This window comes from Sinocyclocheilus rhinocerous, unplaced genomic scaffold (genome assembly GCF_001515625.1).
Source record: "Sinocyclocheilus rhinocerous isolate Xijiao unplaced genomic scaffold, SAMN03320098_v1.1 scaffold752, whole genome shotgun sequence".
Lineage (NCBI taxonomy): Eukaryota > Metazoa > Chordata > Actinopteri > Cypriniformes > Cyprinidae > Sinocyclocheilus > Sinocyclocheilus rhinocerous.
Genome location: NW_015639777.1, coordinates 1400939 through 1420145, shown reverse-complemented (window position 1 = coordinate 1420145; position 19207 = coordinate 1400939). Strand labels below are relative to the sequence as shown.

At 37.2% G+C, this 19207-nt stretch overlaps 1 protein-coding gene across 1 annotated transcript in view; it reads right to left on the bottom strand.

The window, feature by feature from the left end:
- Window positions 1-19207, bottom strand: part of ulk4 (unc-51 like kinase 4) — a 234135-nt gene that overhangs the window by 153444 nt on the left and 61484 nt on the right. The window contains exons 20-22 of the mRNA XM_016567664.1: window positions 18740-18901; window positions 10765-10947; window positions 7425-7552 (exon numbers count right to left, since the gene is read on the bottom strand). Coding sequence (XP_016423150.1) covers window positions 7425-7552; window positions 10765-10947; window positions 18740-18901 — 473 coding nt within the window. The remainder of the gene's footprint in view (window positions 1-7424; window positions 7553-10764; window positions 10948-18739; window positions 18902-19207) is intronic.

The following is a 19207-nucleotide window of genomic DNA, read 5'->3' as shown; positions in this document are numbered from 1 at the left end:
ACCATTATAACCATTATAAGATATTCTTCATTACAAAAGGTTTGGTCCCAGCAGACCAGACCCAAAAAACATTTTGGATATTTTGGTTTATAAGCCCTTTTTTGAAGATTAATAGATGTGATTTACAATTGTTTAGTTATTATTATTTTACTATTACTATTACTATTATTTATTTATTATTTTTTAGTAAACCCTTAAGAACAGTTCTTTTCACATGCATCATTGTTATAAATTGTAATTATAAACACAATTGAGGCTTCTCTCTACCAAAATTACTGTTTACCCTCTCTAATATTTTCTTCCATGTTATTTCATGTTTTGGCCAATGAACTTTGCCACAAGTCTAAAACACCCAAGAATGATTTTTCATCACATGAGCACCCATATAACAAGTACTCTGAGGGTCCTCACAGAATTTAACACACCTCTGCTTTCTGACAGGAGAGAGGCAATAATGACAACCTTGGTATTTACAAGTGCACCAACGCCTCAGAGTACTGTTGCTGCCAGACTGGATTAGCCTGTAATAAATTTCCTCCTCCCAAAAGGCTATAATTTTTCCTCTCTCAGAATGAATTGTTGTCGGATGTCAGGGATATTCAGTGCTCGTAGGTGAGGCGGCACGTGGGAGAAAATGAAAATTCTGAGACATGAGCATGATTTACAAAACCATTTAATCCAAGATGTTAGGATCAAGCAGCCCTTTATTAGTCGGGACATGGGGCCGGCCGCTACATTACCCGAGGAAGAATAGAATTGAGGAAAGGGAACAGTGACTTTCACAATAAATTGCATTTACTGGGTGCCAAGACTGCTGTGCGCAGATGGGTCTACATGCATACGGTTATAATTGGAATCCTACGCAAGATCGTTTTTTTGACTGAATGACTGGGAACAACAGGAGTGACAGGGTAACATTTTATTCCCTAGCGGTTCTTTGTTATTCTGACAGCTTGAGCTGTAATGCAGTGATTTGTGAACCGGCTCTTATACACCCACAGAATGGGGTTATATATTTGGTCTTTGTCTGCTCTGAGGCAACATTTTCAACTTATCAGTGAATTGTCAAACCCTTGATTATATGAACTAGGTGTGTCAGAGCGCAGACAGAGCTCCTTTGAAAACTGATGAGGGTCTCTGGGAGCAGCTTTAGATCTACTGTTGTACAGAAAATAGACCAGATTTTATGATTAATGGAATCTAATCTAAAGAGTGGGCAGGATGAGGTCGGAGAAGCAAGAGAACAGCACCAGCTAAACCAAGGACACTCCGATTTCCTTTACCAGGAGGCAGTCAATGAAATAACCTGGCAATTTTGAGCTGTTTTTTAATGTTTCGTATCCAACAACCAGAGTAATGCCTTAGATCAGCTTCAAAATTGTATCAACTCATTCATCAAAACAGTCGCAGATGCTTTAAAAGAGATGCTTTTGTTTCCCACAATGTAGTTAAAGTCCCCATGAAATCAAAATTGTTAGTATCAATATGTTAGTCTTAAGGTTATCTATAAGGCAATGTGCTCCAAAACAGTGACAAAATTCGCATTTAGAAGATATAAGCATTCAAAGCTTGCAGTTCGTCACTTCCGCCAAAACGGCTCAACAATTTTTTTGACGTCACATCGTACTTCAGCTTCTCATCAAACTTTCTGTCCAATCAAATGCTCTCTAGAATCCGAAGCGGCCGCCCCCTACACTATAAATAGACGCTGAAGCCGCGGCTGAAATCGGTCACTTGTCCACAGAATTAGTATTTTCTGTACAGTGAATGGCACGTAGTGCACTATATAGGGGACAGGGAACGATTCAAACAGTGTAAATATGCTTTTCATTGAGGAAAAAAAATAAATCTGGTTTCGCGCTGTGTCACGCTAACCACCGCACCGCACACACGCTCCGGTCCAGAGACACGATAGCACGGAGCGGATCACATGCGCGAGTCGGCGCAGACCACAAAATGTATCGGAGCTATTTTAATTCTACACAGAATGCTATATTTTATAGCAATATGGATGAGATTGTGGCTGGCATACCCTGTCAAATGCGGCTTTACGGAGCTCAACGGCTCTGAACGGCTCTAGCCCAAGCTGTGATATAAACGAACGCTATTGTCTATTTTTTAAAAGGGGCGGGGCTGCTTGATATGTCCCACCCTGTCTTCCTGTTTCAGTTAAAATGACGTCAACACAGAATAACGCTGCGTGTTTCTAAGCATTTCAGGGGACCTTTAAGGTGAATTTAGAAATGCAATCAATCAATCAATCAGCAATAATATTAAAAATAAATAAATAAATAAATAAATTACAAACTTAAAAAATATTTAAAAATGCATTGAGTGGCGATCCTGTTGAAATCAGAATATCACAATTCAGGATATCAGAATTCTTAGGCCTCGGCTAAGGTCAGTGTACAAAACTCTACCCTCAGGAAAAATGGGATCCATGGCAGACTAGCAAGGAAGAATCTAGAAAACACTAAAAACCTGTCTCAGGTTTGCATCTGGATGATCCTCAAGAGTTCTGGAACAATGTGAAGACCAACAGATGAATTGAAAAGTGAATGTTTTGGGAATGAATGCATCAGTACCTTGGATGCCTTGTCGTAGCTGAAGGAACCATAAATTCTGCTGTGTAGCAGAGAATGTTAAACCATCCATCTGTGAATGCTAGCTGAAGCACAGTTGGATCATGCAACAAGATAATCCAAAACATAACAGCCAGGACCTAAAACATCCAGTTCATGTTCGAAAGCCTACAAATATCACTGAGCTGAAACAGTTCTGTGAGGAGGAGTGGGTCAAAATTCCTCCACAGTGTGTAACTGGTGAAACTGTTTATTTGCAGTTATTGTTGCTAATGGGGGTGTAAACAGATGGAAATACTAGCCATTTAGCCAACATTACATTTATATATTTTTATTTTTTTATTTTTTTTTTTACAAAAACTATGTTCAAATTACTCCCCTGTTAATGTTTCATTTAAAAAAAAGAATACATTATTTTGAAAAGTATATACCTACAGTGGAAAACCTCAGAGCTAGCATGTGCTCGTTTTCTCTGTTACTTGCAGTGTGTTCAGAGAATTGTACAGAATTGTTCATGTTTCAGAAGACACGCAAGGGGAGGGTGTATTTTGACTTAGAAGAAAACAGTTTTGTATAGGCTATATGTCAAAATAGCATAAATATTAAGCTTGCTTACAGCCTTGTTATACTACCAGTCATGTGGGACAATAACAGCATGGCATTTTATACCAGTGTAAAGGGAATTATGAATGAAACTTGACAACAACAGATCCTATATCAACATACTGACAAATAGAATGCCCATAAATAATGTATAATTGCCAGTACATGTCAAGTTTTTCTTGCGATTTTGCCGTCTGTCATGTGTGCATGTAGTTTTCATGGATTGTCTTTTCATACAGACTGTCTTCTGGGGGTTTGTTAGACTAGTCGGTTATTTACATACTTTTGTCTATTTTATATACTTTTGTCTATTTTATACTTATGTCCAGGGGTGCACATAAGTTTTTCGGTCTGGTTCTCATGAGACTACCTAGAGATTTGGTTTGGTGCTCACACTGCAAATAATGTGAGCCATTAAATATAACTATAAAAAAAGGAAAAAATAACAATTGTGCTTTATTTAATTAGGTTATTTTTAAAATAAAATAATAAACAAAAAATAAATAAAGTATGATAATACTATTATAATTTAAAATAAAAAAATGAGTATTAAATAAAAATACAATAATTGTATAGTACACTTAAAAAAACTACAATGCTAATATTTCCATTTTCAACTTTTTCCTTTTTTTCTTTCTTTTTTTTTTTTATGAATTTTTAACATTTCCAAACCTAAAACCAGCTCACTTTTATTTTGGCGGGTTGCCGGCAAGTATGCATTGCCGGTTTTAGCGCTGCTGACTGAAGCACGTCAGTGAATGAAATGTCACAGGTCACAGTTTTACGTTTTACGGTGATTGTGCATTAACAGCAGTCTAACAAAGAGTGAAAAATTTAAGGGGGTCTGAATACTTTCCGTACCCACTGTATGTGTGCAAATGAGCAGTCTGAACTTATTTACCACGTGCATTTTTAATTTTGGTCGCACCTGCGCACCACTTATGTGCACCCCTGCTTATGCACATATAGAGTTAGTAACATAGTTACGGTTAGCAGCTTACAGTATAAACAACTTAGACTTACAACTTACAGTATAATCGGAAAACAGATTTATCCTAAAGTCTGATGATGTGAGGACTCCTCATTATCAACATAACTGCACACCTTACACTTACGATTTCAGGATGACTAACTATATTTCCATTTTAGTTTGTCTACATAAATTTGTTCTTGGGGCACTTCTTAGAAATTTTTCCCATTAACAATGTTAGAATTTTCACCCTTCCAACCACAATAACCCACAGTTTAGCCAACCATAATCATGTTATTTTAATTTGCATACTGAACTGAATTAGTCATCTTTCTTACATTCATTGTTTTTTATTGCTTTATTTATTTTTTTTTTTGCAATTTGTAAAATGCAGAGCATCGAGAAGCCACCATTAAGGTTTCAAATAATCTATAATTAGTGCCAATGTCAATAGTAGTTAATGTGGTAAGCTAACTAAAAGTTAAGATCAACAACAATCTAACGAGGGGGGTGGGGGGGCAATCTACTTGGTTTGAAGGTGACTTCATGCATTGCTACACTATTGACAATAGACCTTTTTTGCCTGTGAAATTTCTCTAATGTAACTGCACCTTTACCAAGCAAGAGCTAGAATCTCTAGTTTTTTGGGGTAGACTTTTTCTGACTTTTAACCAGTAATCACCTAAAATTAGCCAGAACACTTGCTGATATACCACGCTGCAGCATATTATCTTTATCGATAAAAATGAACAAGACATAGTCCATAAAACAGATCTAAATCATAAAGCTTTCAGTGTGAAGCTCAAAGGAAGCACAACAAATATGAAAAATAAATTCCAGATGGATGTTATGGAAATCCCACAAACACATTGTTAGAGTATAATGGAGTTAGAATTATCAGTTAACAGCAGTAGAGGTTAGTATTTATCACCACTGTTATAAAACAGTTTTCTACAATGCAGATATTCTGCCAAGCCATTTCTGCAGTCTCTAAAATGAAACATTCTTATCTCAACGTTCAAATTAAAAACTCCAGTAGAGCTCCAACCCCTCCTCCATCAGAAACCTCCAGAGGACCAATCCTAGAACAGAGGCATCTCCTCACTACCTCTGAGCTCTGCTGCCATCTGATTGAGTTAAAAACATCCCCTTATCTGGGAGCTGGGAGAACTCCATGTGTCTGCTCAGACCAGAGAGGGGCTGGGCACAACGTGTCCAGTTTGGCACGTCTGAGGCAGGCTGCAGCACTCATCTGACAGGGCTGCATGCAGCAGACGCTGCACAGCTAATTAGAGAAGTGTTTATGAGAACAGCGAGGAAACGCTCTCACTCTGGGAGATGGAACGCAGGGTCAGTTCTGACACACTCCATCAGTGCGGCACTGCTTGGACTCGGAGGTACATGGAGAAAATGAGGAAGAGAGAGAGAGAGTGCAAGAAGAGAGCAAATTTTGTTCCTGGGCTTGCTGCAGAAGAAGCACTAGTGATGACAGACATCCTGTGTTTGTAAGACAGTGATGAGGCCAATTAGGAGCTTCAGCTGTTCAAGACTGGCTTCAAATTAAATATAGATGAATTAGGAGAACATGATTAAAGAAAATGACCGGTTGTATTCTGAAGATACATACAAAAGGAATAATGAGATCAGTTTCAAGATCCAGTCATCTTATATAAGATTCAAAGAAAGACACAAATTTGGAAAAAGGAACTGTTTTAAATGGTCGGCCTGTTTCTGTCATTGGTCTCACAGTTAGAGGTCAAGCCAATCTGCTGCAAAGCAAAAAAGGAGCTGGATTAAGGAAACTAATTCTCCAGAATTTGTATTGTAGATTCAAAATATCAAACTCAAAATATCTCCTCTTATGTTCCGCAGAAAACAGGAAGTCATACAGGTTTGGAACAACATTATTTTAATCTCTTTAATTTATTAACATTCAAAATTAATGGGTTTTAGAAAGCTGTAGGTTGTTATATATTTATATCGTTTTCTGTAATATTTAGACATGAACGCAAGTCAAATTACAGCACGCAGTGAGTGTTCAGTTTACTTTATAGTACTTCACTAGTCATTCACAAAAAAAGATTTACAGTGCATGCTCTACCAGCTAACATTGACATGATGCATCAGAGGACGTCAGAGAGACGAACAATCACAATGCATGTCATCATGTTAAACACTTTCACAGCATCTGCCGTGAACAGAAAAATGCTCCTGCAGTTGAATTTGAGCTTGTATGCAGTATTTAAAAATACTAAACACATTCATTCACAGTTATTTATTAAAGCCCATAACCAGGTTGCACTCAGTAGCTTCTTATATATATACACACACAGACACATATAATCAAAATATCTTTTCTACTACTTTTCTTTTCTACTACTTAAAGGCACAATATGTAAGATTTTCTTATTAAAATATCCCAAAACCACTATAACAGTGTTATATATTTTGCTGACTTGTGTACTTACATTATCCCAAATGTTTCGAAGAATGTTTAAATCCAGATAAATCTCAGATGCCCCATTCTATTTATGACATACTGACACAAAGGACAAATGATTCACTGTGAAGCTGCTTTGACACAATCCGTATTGTATAAAGCACTATAGAAATAAAGGTGACCTTAGAGTAGTAATATGTACCCTTAACATACTACTATGAACATTTCAGATGTAAAAAATGGCACAAAGATGTCCTACTGAGGGCACTGGCCCAGTGACAAGCTGCTGTACCCCAAAGTTACATTCAATGGGACAGAGCTGTTTAAACTATTATGAATTATGTGTAGAAATCTACTGAGCTTTCTTCTGAGTTGTGTGAAACTTTTGCAGTTATTACAGAGAAAAGTCACTGTAATGCTTAAAAATCTTTAACCAAAACAGCTACAGTCCAGTGGAGCAACAGACCCACTGGAGTTTCCTTCCTCTCATGCATCTCTCTACCAACCATTTATGAAACATATATGATATTGATTTAGTCCATGTGTTTCCATACCTCCATCTCCCTGACGGCCTCTTTCTGATTCATATGTGGAATGCATTGTAGCGTGGTAGTGTGGTTTATGATGTGTTTGTACTCGGATATGGGGCACAAGAGGAACATCTATCTTCTTTTTCCTTTGTGCTAGTGTCTTTGTTTACCGTTCCGTGTATATTTGGCTCTCAGTGCTATTGAGGAACAGAAGCATTTCACCGGATCTATAATGTGTGTGCTCTGTCGATGTATTCTGCACAGTTGGTTGATGGGATTTCATTGTTTAGAGAGTTTACCTGGAGTTACAGCAGAGCAGAAGCATCTCTCTGTTGTTCATAAGGACCTGCAGAAGAACGAGGAAGGCCTTGGCACGGATGACTGAAGACGGACTCTCCAGAGAGCGGATTATCTTCATAACAAAGTCCTGCAAAGAGGCATTCAAGCCGTTAGCGGGCATGCATCATTTAAAAAGACCGGGAGGTCTCTGGACATTTAGTGTGGCATAAGCCCCAATTGTCTGGCAGTAATTTGACAGGTGCTATCACTTACACAGCGAGGTGCTGGAGGGGATGGAAAAGCCCCCCAAAATGCACTTGATATAAAACAGAGGTTAATAAGCTAATGAGTTCCACAGCATTTAGTGGGCAGCAAATCAGGAGGAATTGATTAACTTTCACTATCACCCTAATTGGGGGGGAACTGGCAAAAGCAAAACAATCCGAAACATTAGGATTAACTACAGCTCGAGAAGGGGAGTTAATTAATTTCAAACGCACCAACTGTACTCTAGGCATGGATTGTAATTACATCAACAGTATTCCAAGCTGCACTCCGAGATTGCGGCACTTCCTTACCCAATTAGCCCAGCCGCTCTGCACTTCATTGAAATTTAAATTCTATGCTAGACAATGTATGAATAAACACGCAGCGTTCTGGACTTCTATTCGTCAGGGGAATTAAGCAGAGAAATCCACAGCAGTTTATAATTGGTCCTGAGGTGATACAGTAAGTTTTAGGCACTCAAAAGATTGTTTTGTTTTTTTCTTCCCCCTCTAATATTCAGAGTCAAATTGGAAATTTACATGCAAATGAATACAGGTCAAAGAAAATTAGCATTGTACTGTACAGTGGCATTTCAATCAATTTCTACAGGCCATTTTCCAATTGATTACTGCCTCGGATAAAGAGCAAAGAGTCGTCGTACAATGTTTTGTTCATTCTTGACATGCTGCATGGCCTGCATTGCTTCACGGGCTGCTGGCTACATCTAGGAGAAAAAACTTTTGATACTTGGAAATTTTTTTGAAGAATTGTATGGGTAAAGAACTGCTTGCAAAGATAATTCCTTATTAAGACTGGACATAATTGTTGAGGTAGTTTGATTAAATGTAGCTAAAATACACTACCACTCAAAGGTTTGGGGTTAGTAAGGTTTTATTATTATTATTATTATTTTTTTTTTAAACAAACACTTTTATTCAGCAAGGGCACTTCAAATTAATCAAAGGTGACAGTAAAGACATTTATCATCTTACAAAAGATTCTTTACAAAAGAATTTTTTGTATTTCAAAAAAATGCTGTTCTTTTGTACACTTTATTTATCAAAACATTATGCAGCACAACTGTTCTCAACTTTGATAATAATAAGAAATGTTTCTTAAAGACCAAATCAACATATTAGAATGATTTATGAAGGATCATGCAAGACTGAAGACTTGAATAATGGCCACTGAATGAATGAATGAATGAATGAATGAATAGTATTATATTAAATATATTAAAATAGTCATTTTAAATGTACAGTTTTTACTGTATTTTAATTAAATAAATGCCTTGGTGAGCATAAAAGACTTTTCAAAAACATTAAAAAAAAAAATCTTTCTGACCCCGAACTTTTGAATGATAGTGTGGAACAATATTGACACAGAAATTACAGTTAACACTTTAGCTTTAAGCAATGAAATTTGTTCCACCTCCATTATAAGAAAATAAACAATATCACTATAGCTATATGTAAACACTATGTGATGAATTAAATTAAAAATCCATATTTCTCAATTAATTTGAAAACTATTGAAGAACTACAGACAACAGAGTAAAAAAAATAAATAAATTCCTAAACTCTTCTGCCAGTCTTTCTGCAGGTGTTACTAACAAAAGAAAGAATGCTGAGTGGCAGTGAGGCACAGCGGCTGTCAACGCAGCTGCTTCAGAACACCGTATAGTTGCTGAGATGAACAAAAATGGTCCGATCTCAAAGCTGTTGACCGATGAAGTGCTGCCAGTACTTAGAACGATACAGGCTGTCAATAATGCAATGCAGAGAGAGAGAGATGGCACAGGATGTACAAAGTGTGTGTGCCAAACTGAAAGAAATCAAAAACTTATTGGCAGAACTTGTTAAAAAATAAATAAATACATATACAAATAAAAATGCTGCACTAGATGCAGCATTTCCTTCACATTGGACATTGAAATGCTAAACTCCTGGTGCACTGGCATCCCTGTTGGGAGGGTTAATGTCAAACATAAGGAAATTATCAGAATTGGACTCGGTAATGTACTGAATAGAACTGTAATGCCTAACGAGTTCTAATACATACTGGGCCAATCTATCATAAGTCACATGCAGCAAAGGAGACTGGGGGCAATTGTAACACTCTAAATTTCATGTTTATATTATTTAATTTTTTATACTATTACTATACTTTTTTTTTTTTTATGTCCGATATATTGCAAACATGCATTCTATCTCAAGATTGTTGGTTAAAAGCTACAAAATATGAATCATAGATGCCAACAGTGTTGCTGGTAACTACTATACCGGAAGCACAAAACCCCACACTCTCAGGGCAATTGCACGGATGCTCCCCTGTTCCAAACTTAACTCAAACTTAATCTCACCTAAGATTTCACATGCTATAAATCACTGTGTTCCACTGAATTGTACTGTATGCAACACAGCACACCTGTCCTTTCCGGTTTCCCTGCTGATATTCTTCTCAACTATTTTTAACACTCTCATTAAAAGTGAAAGCAAAGGGAGTGAACGTTTTTTGAATGCAAAAAAAAAAGAACATGAGAGAAAATAAACACATCAATCATTAAGGTGCATGTTTCTTTCACACCACCACTGTATTAATATTTAAATATATAAAAACATGTTTGTATATTTCTGATAACTATGAATTATGCAGCCACGTCAAATCCCAAAACCTCATCCTAAACATTGCCAAGACTGATAAACTATAGAATTATTTATTAAGACTGTACACACTTGGTTTACATGAAAACTTTAGAAAACCTGCTATAAACGTTTTGGGGAATGTTTGGTCTGGACACCGGCATCCTGATTACAAATATAAATATACTTGTACATGTATAGTCCATTTGAAAATGTTTATATACTGTAGATGTTTACTTCTAAAAAGGTTTTTTTTTTTTTTTTTTGCAACTATGTTTGGAAAATCTAATTCCACCATGAAAAATATACATGATTTTATTAAACATCCCATTTGGAATGGATTTGTAAATAAATAATCCACTAAGAAGGTACTTGTCCATAATTTAAGCAAATGACAAAATGAAGTTTTTTTTGTTTTTTTTTTGCATGTGTTTTTATATGCTATACATACCCGGTCATGTACCAGTCTGTGGGAATGTGCTCCTGATGCCAACATGGCAGCGAACATAGTGAGCATGTGTTGCTGGACACGGCTGATGCCTGACACCAGACAACTGAGGATGCTGGGTAATCCCACCTTGTCAATCACACTCTGGAAGGCCCCCGCAGATTGGCGTGTTATTTTACACAGAGCCTGGAAGGGCAGATAAAGGTAAGACAGGTGGGCTGAATACAGAATCTTCAATACTGCTGCTTTTTGTTACATAATATTTATTTATTTAGAGGAACATAAATATGTCATCAAAAGGTTATACATTTTTAATACCGCTGTAGAGATGAGGTTAAAAAAAGGAAACAACTAACCAGTATCATGAAATATACATTTAAAAAACACATGCCCAAAAGTTGATCATTCTTGTACAAAGCTATTGTAAAACACAAAACAAGTTTCATGAATATAGCTGCAAGTGACAATCAACGGGTGTGATAATGAATAATGCATTTGGACAATTAGATGACACAACTACCATGTATGTTTCCAATTTTTATGTGAGTTTACTACAATGTCAACCATTTTGAATCTCCACTGATACTGTAAGTTAGTGTTCTTTACAGCTTACAAAAATAAATGCTGATTCCAAAAGAGACAACACGCTTCATAAAGGAAATCAGAAAATATGATTTCACAATGATGTAAAAAGTTCGGACTTTTGTTTGAAAGTTAGGATTTCTTATCCTATCCTAAGATGGCTAAGATAAACAACATTACAACTGCAGCTTTCATCTGTCATTCACAATAACAAATAAGTGGCTGAACATAAAATTTGCTGTTAGTCCCCCTCGCAACAAGAAATCATGAAATGAAATCCATGCTTTCTGGGTTGTTATAGTTATAGGCCAATAAGTCACTATGGTCCAAACCCAACAATATTTTGGCCCATATTTGCTAAAAAAAAAATATGATTCAAAATTGTTTTGATAACTTGTGACAGGTTTTTAATTGCAGTGCCCCAACTGAGCAAAACTGCACAAATTCACCTCAGAATGTCCTGAAGGGCAACTGGTCAAATTGGCCAACCCCCCTCTCCAAAATTTTATTGACATATATCTTCATAACACTTAGACAAAACTTAAATGGAACAACATTTCAATTCTTGACTGTACAGTTGTGAAGACATGAAGGAAATCATTTACGGTCTTATTATAGCACCACCTAGGGTCAGACTAGGGCCTGACAATAAGAACTGCCCTAAAATACACCCAGGACAGTTGATGCAATTGTCACTGGCTCAATGGGACAAAAAAAAAAAACAAAGATGATGAAAAAGTACATATTGGACCATTGCAGTTACACTTAATAACACTATATTGAGCAACTATAGACCAATATCAAATCTTCCTTTTTATATGCAAGATTATTGAAAAGGTAGTTTTTAAACAGCTGAACAACTACTTAAACTCAAATGGATACCTGGACAATTTTCAATCTGGTTTCCAACCACATCACAGCACAGAGACAGTGCTCCTAAAGATAATAAATGATATTTGCTTAAATTCTGATTTTGGCAAAATATCAGTGCTGGTACTACTAGATCTCAGTGCTGCATTTGACACTGTCGACATTAACATACTTCTAGAGAGACTGGAAAACTGGGTTGGACTTTCTGGGATGGTCCTCAAATGGTTGAGGTCTTACTTAGAATGGAGAGGTTATTATGTGAGTATAGGAGATCATAAGTCTAAGTGGACGTCCATGACATGCGGAGTCCCACAAGGCTCAATTCTTGTGCCACTCTTGTTCAGCCTGTATATGCTTCCACTGAGTCAAATAGTGAGAAAGAACCAAACTGATGATACCCAGGTTTACGTAGCCTTATCGCCAAATGACTACAGCCCCATTGACTCCCTCTGCCAATGCATTGATGAAATTAACAGTTGGATGTGCCAAAACTTTCTTCAGTTAAACAAAGAGAAAACTGAAGTCATTGCATTTGGAAACAAAGATGAAGTTCTCAAGGTGAACGCATTCCCTTGACTCTAGGGGTCAAACAACTAAAAATCAAGTCAGGAATCTTGGTGTGATTCTGGAGTCAAGCCTTAGTTTCAGTAGTCATGTCAAAGCAATAACTAAAATCAGCATACTATCATCTCAAAAACATTGCAAGAATTAAATGTTTTGTTTCCAGTGAAGACTTGGATAAACTTGTTTATGTTTTTATCACCAGCAGGGTGGACTATTGTAGTGAACTCCTCACTGGCCTTCCCAAAAAGACCATTAGACAGCTGCGGCTCATCCGGAACACTGCTGGCAGGATTCTGACTAGAACCAGAAAATCTGAGCATATCACACCAGTCCTCAGGGGCCGGTTGCACCAGCTGGACGTACACCCGGTTGTAAGACTAGGCTGGACGTAAAATGCGCTTTAAGGCGTGCGTAGAATTTATACCCGTTGCACCATCTCGGCGTAGTGCTACGTCTGAGACTAAATCTTACGCCTAGTCAGAGGTAGGTGTAAAGTGAAAAGTCATGATTTGTTCGGACATTATTAGTTTTTAGGATTCATGTCTGTTAGTTAATTATTACTGCAGACGTGAACTGTAATGTTTAAGGTCTTTTCGGGCAGGTTAAGCGATATCAATCGCGAAGCTCAGTGTAGAGACTATACCACACTGCCGACAGTAATTGACCTAATAAAAACTATATTTCTGTACAGCATGCAATTATGCAGTAAAATATTACATATAATCTGGTATTATAAAAAAAAAACTGTACCATTCGACATATTGCTTTTCAAGTATTATAAGTTCTTGGAAATATTTCACGTCTTTAATTCCATTCATTATTTGTAGCGTGCCTGCCATCCAATAATCACAGTAAGTTTTGTGCTTTGTTACTTTTAATTAGAAATAAAGTATCAGCTTTCAAATTCTGTCAGTTTTATCACAAAATACAAACTATAAATGAGGTTTTTCAGCCACAGAAATACGCCAGTAAAACAATGTCACGTAAAGTCACATTTACCTCAGGAAAGACATTCATTGTACATAAACTCAATAGTCAGCTAGAAAAAAATAACTCTAGAGAGAAGCATTGTATTACATTCATTATATTACATTCACCTGCTGCCTTCATTTTTAATGTTCGTTTGAAGAAATCTGTCATAGGAATGTGCAGGGAGACTTCAGATATAAAAAAACTGCGGACTTGTTAGAAAATGTTTACTCAATCAAATCATGGCGCGGTGACTTCACTTGTTATGGATGTCTTGAGCAATTCAGTTTTATATTAGTAGTTGTAGCCATTGCAGTGTGAATGTCTCAGCCATCACTGCAGGAGAATGTGTCAGAGTGGACTCGCATTGTCTACGCCGGGCATAGTTGCGCCTGATCGTAGTTTTAGTTTGTACAACAGATGTAAATATTTATCATAAAGCTGGACGTTGCAAAGCCCAGCGTAGGGCTTACACCCAGCTTTTTTACGTCTAGCTGGTGCAACCAGCCCCAGGTCTTTACACTGGTTTCCAGTTACATTTAGGATTGATTTTAAAGTATTATTGCTCCTTTATAAATCACTCAATGGTCTAGGACAGGGCTGTCCAAACTCGGTCCTGGAGGGCCGGTGTCCTGCAGTTTAGCTCCAACTTGCCTCAACACACCTGACTGGAAGTTTCTATGCCTAGTTAAGAGCTTGATTAGCTGGTTCAGGTGTGTTTAATTAGGGTTGGAGCTAAACTCTGCAGGACACCGGCCCTCCAGGACCAAGTTTGGACAGCCCTGGTCTAGGACCTCAATACATTGCAGATATGCTCACTGAATATAAGCCTAATCGACCACTCAGATCATTAGGATCATATCAGTTAGAAAAACCAAGGGTTCACTCAAAATAAAGTAGGGGTGCTCCGATTGATCGGCTACCGATCGCTATCGGCCGATAATGGCTTGGGAAGTTCGGCTTAACACAGCAAAAGAGAAACTCCCATTCACAAAATTCAAATCACAAATAATACTACTGATGATAAAGAACGGGTAGAATGTTAACCACTTTCGTTTCCTTATCTATAAACTATGATAAAAGTTAATCAGCATGCATTGAATAATCCCATGTTGTAGCACAAAAAAATTTAAAAAATATTGCGACCAAATCATGTGCTCGTGCGACCAGCTGAGAAAGTTAGTTGCAAAAGAGCGACCAGTGGGAAGAATGAGTCTGGAGCCCTGTATAGGCTATACAGTGCATAGAAAGCAAACTGGTGCTCTTCCATTTCTTTTGGTGTATGACTCCCCCTTGAGTCGTAAAGCACAATAATCGCGGTGGTTAGATCAAATAATCGCGATTAGACGGTTATTTAATTATCGCGACAGGCCTAGTGGGACGGCTGAATTACACTCTTGCGCTACAGCGCCACAGTGGTAAAATCTCATTATTGCAGACCCTTACATTAGGTAAAATGAGATCAAACTATTCTAAAAAATATGGCGTCAATTTTTGCATTGTAATTGATCATGTTGAATAGTCATTTCAGCCCTAATCATGGGTTATGTAGTTTTTCCACCACAAATTCCAACTCCACAAATTGTATTAAACACAATTATAATAAAATTAGTTTAATTAATGCGAATAGATGGGTTAAAGAAAAGCATATACAATTAATTAACAACCTCGGAGCTCACAAGTGGTCTGTATTTTAAGGTTTATCAGTTATTGTTAAAAATGGAACTATGGAACGCTCATAGAGTGCTCACACAAATACGGGAATGTTTGAATCAGCTGATACTGGATTGAACCTGCACTCGGTACAACAGAAAGGCTGGCATAGTTTTTAAAATTCAGGTATCAACTTGGTAACAAAGTACCAGTAGCTACCACAGCTGCTTTGTAGCAGAATTTTGTATGTGCCTCATTTTTTAAGTTTTCATTGATTCATGTCACTTTCCTGTTTAATACTGTGAATCTGCTTTGAAACGATCTCTGCTGTATAAAGTGCTAACTATATGGGGAAACTAAATTATAGGCAAAAAACATAACAGTGTATAGGCTATACAGTGCATGAAAAGCAAACTGGTGCTCTTCTGTTTCTTTTGGTGTACGACTCCCCCTTGAGTCGTAAAGCACAATAATTGCAGTGGTTAGATCAAATAATCGCGATTAGACGGTTATTTAATTATCGCGACAGGCCTAAGTTATAATACTCTATAAAGGCCGATCTCAAGCTGATGACACACCTGCTGTGAGAGGTTTGGCATGACATGCAGTGGCACAGTCTCGATCTCTGTCCGTAAAATAATTATAATGCTGATGGTGAGGTACAATTCATATTTCTTCAGTAAATAACTTTATGTGAGACGTTATTTCACAAACCTGTGCACAGTTCACACAGGAATTGCCACTTGCACAATCGAGACAGTGTTGCATCGTCACTAAAGTCGTTTAAACACATGAAAGATTGTATTACTGTACTGTGTAAAAACAGAATCACAATGCTCAAAAAGCATTTTCAGTAACAACGTTTGGATTTGAAATCAAAATTTATTAATGTTGTGTTTGTGGCAAACAGCCGCGGATCAGTAGCGAACCTCTGTGTGAAAGCACAATGAGTCTGTGCTGCTTCTGCACTGCTTGTGTGGTGTCACCTAAGAGGGGAATTCCTCCCATTTTCAAAAATGAAATTCAGGCCCTGAATGAATGTGAAAAAAAAATGAAAAAATCCTGACTGGAGCATCACTACAAATAATTCTACATGATAAAAAGAAGGCTTCAAAAAGATTGGTATCGGTGATTGTATCGGCAGATATTGCTTCCTGTGATCGACAATCAGTGATCGGCCCAAAAAATCCTGATCGGAGCACCCATAAAACAAAGGAAGTCCGCTTTTAGCTATCATGCCACCCGCAGTTGGAACCAGCTTCCAGAAGAGATCAGTAGTCATATTTCAGTAGCCATATTTAAATCCAGACTCAAAACACATCTGTTTAGTTGTGCTTTTACTGAATGAGCACTGTGCTACGTCCAAACTAAATGTACTGTATTTTATGTACCATCATTTTCTATTCTTAACTGTTTAAATTCATTTTTAAATCATTTTAAAATTTTATTTTTTATTGTTGTGATTATTTTTATGCTTATTTTAATTCATTTTATGTAAATCACTTTGAATTACCATTGTGTATGAAATGTGCTATATAAATAAACTTGCTTTGCCTTGCACCAGAGATAGGCACTCGAGTTAGTGACTCGGACTCGAGTCGCATTTTTATAGACTTCATACTTGACTCAGACTCGACCTGAAATGACTCCAGACTTGACTCAACTCGAGGAAAAGGACTCGTGAACATTTTACTTTCAGCTCCGTGCGCTTTCTCTCTCTCTCCGGACGCGCGCCGGCACCAAGTTGACCAAGAGCTACGGATGACGCGATTATTTTAACAACAACAGAAACAACAAAACTTAGCAGAAAACAACAATGGTGAAAATATAGTTATTTTTCATACTATCTATCTATCTATTTATATCCTATGACTCTGAGTGTTCAAACCAGATGTGACAAGACGTTTATCTACATTTAGCATTATTAATCTGTAGGCGAAGTACATTTCAAAAGAATCATGTAGGCTAATTATAATTGGGAAAATTGTTGTTAGATGGCTAGGATAGAACTTAAACTTTGAAATTGCTAGTTATCTTTCTTTTCTGCTCAAGATGAGAACGTTTTGATTATTGTAGCTACATGGTTTTAAGATAATGCTTTTAAGTAGGCTAAAATATTAAAATAGTATAGATTTCAGGAGGAAAACCCTGAACAGAAACATTGTTTTTTCTGTCACATGGCCTCGCATGTATCTAAATGTAAAAATGCAATACATACTGAAATAAATGAACTTTTCCATGACATTCTAATTTATTGAGATGCACCTGTATAACTAATATTCAAAAGGCGGACGGTCCGCATCCGCACCCCGGCATCCATCCGGACCGCGAGCCGTAACACAGCACCATTTTAAGTGAGCAGCGCGTCAAAACAGCGCAGCGGATCACATAACAAGCACTCAGTGTCTTTTATGGTAAATATCTTTCAGTGCTATATCCTCTAGTATTTTTATCAAAAGCCAAACGCGCTTTCTTCAAGCCCTTTCAGCTCCGTGCGCTTTCTCTCTCTCTCCGGACGCGCGCCGGCACCAAGTTGACCAAGAGCTACGGATGACGCGATTATTTTAACAACAACAGAAACAACAAAACTTAGCAGAAAACAACAATGGTGAAAATATAGTTATTTTTCATACTATCTATTTATCTATCTATAATGACTCTGACTGTTCAAACCATGTGACAAGACGTTTATCTACATTTAGCATTATTAATCTGTAGGCGAAGTACTTTTTATCACACGCCAAACGCGCTTTCTTCAAGCCCTTTCAGCTCCGTGCGCTTTCTCTCTCTCTCCGGACGCGCGCCGGCACCAAGTTGACCAAGAGCTACGGATGACGCGATTATTTTAACAACAACAGAAACAACAAAACACAGCAGAAAACAACAATGGTGAAAATATAGTTATTTTTCATACTATTTATCTATCTATATCCTATGACTCTGAGTGTTCAAACCAGATGTGACAAGACGTTTATCTACATTTAGCATTATTAATCTGTAGGCGAAGTACATTTCAAAAGAACCATGTAGGCTAATTATAATTGGGAAAATTGTTGTTAGATGGCTAGGATAGAACTTAAACTTTGAAATTGCTAGTTATCTTTCTTTTCTGCTCAAGATGAGAACGTTTTGATTATTGTAGCTACATGGTTTTAAGATAATGCTTTTAAGTAGGCTAAAATATTAAAATAGTATAGATTTCAGGAGGAAAACCCTGAACAGAAACATTGTTTTTTCTGTCACATGGCCTTGCAAAGTTGAATTGAACAGTACGCACAGCTGAACTCTGTGTTGAAACACCCTGTTAAAATGATGAGAATCATGTGTGTTTAATACTCACAGATATAGCGCTGACCCTGAGTGCATCCACTGTGGAGTGTGTGAACAGATACCAGAGTGCAGGTCCCACCTCTGCAGTGATGAATCCCTGGGCGTATTGAGACTCACGGCTGCACACGTTCTCTATGGTTTTGGCAGCCATGTGGTTCACCACCAACTCTTCCTGAGAAACAAGAAGAGAGAGAGAGAGAGAGAGAGAGAGAGAGAGACACTTTAATATAAAGTCAGTTTAGTTAATGAATTAATAATACATCTTAACAATTCATTTACATATTTGTTAACAACTGTTCATTATTAGTTCATGTTAACTCAGGACCATTAAATAATATTAACAGATACAACTTGTGATTATTTTTATGTTGAAATGAACATTCACTACACTGAAAACAAAATAGTGTGGGATTTAGTTTGAAACAATTTCTGCTAAGAAATTACTTTTAAGAAATTGCTAATACATACAAAATAATGG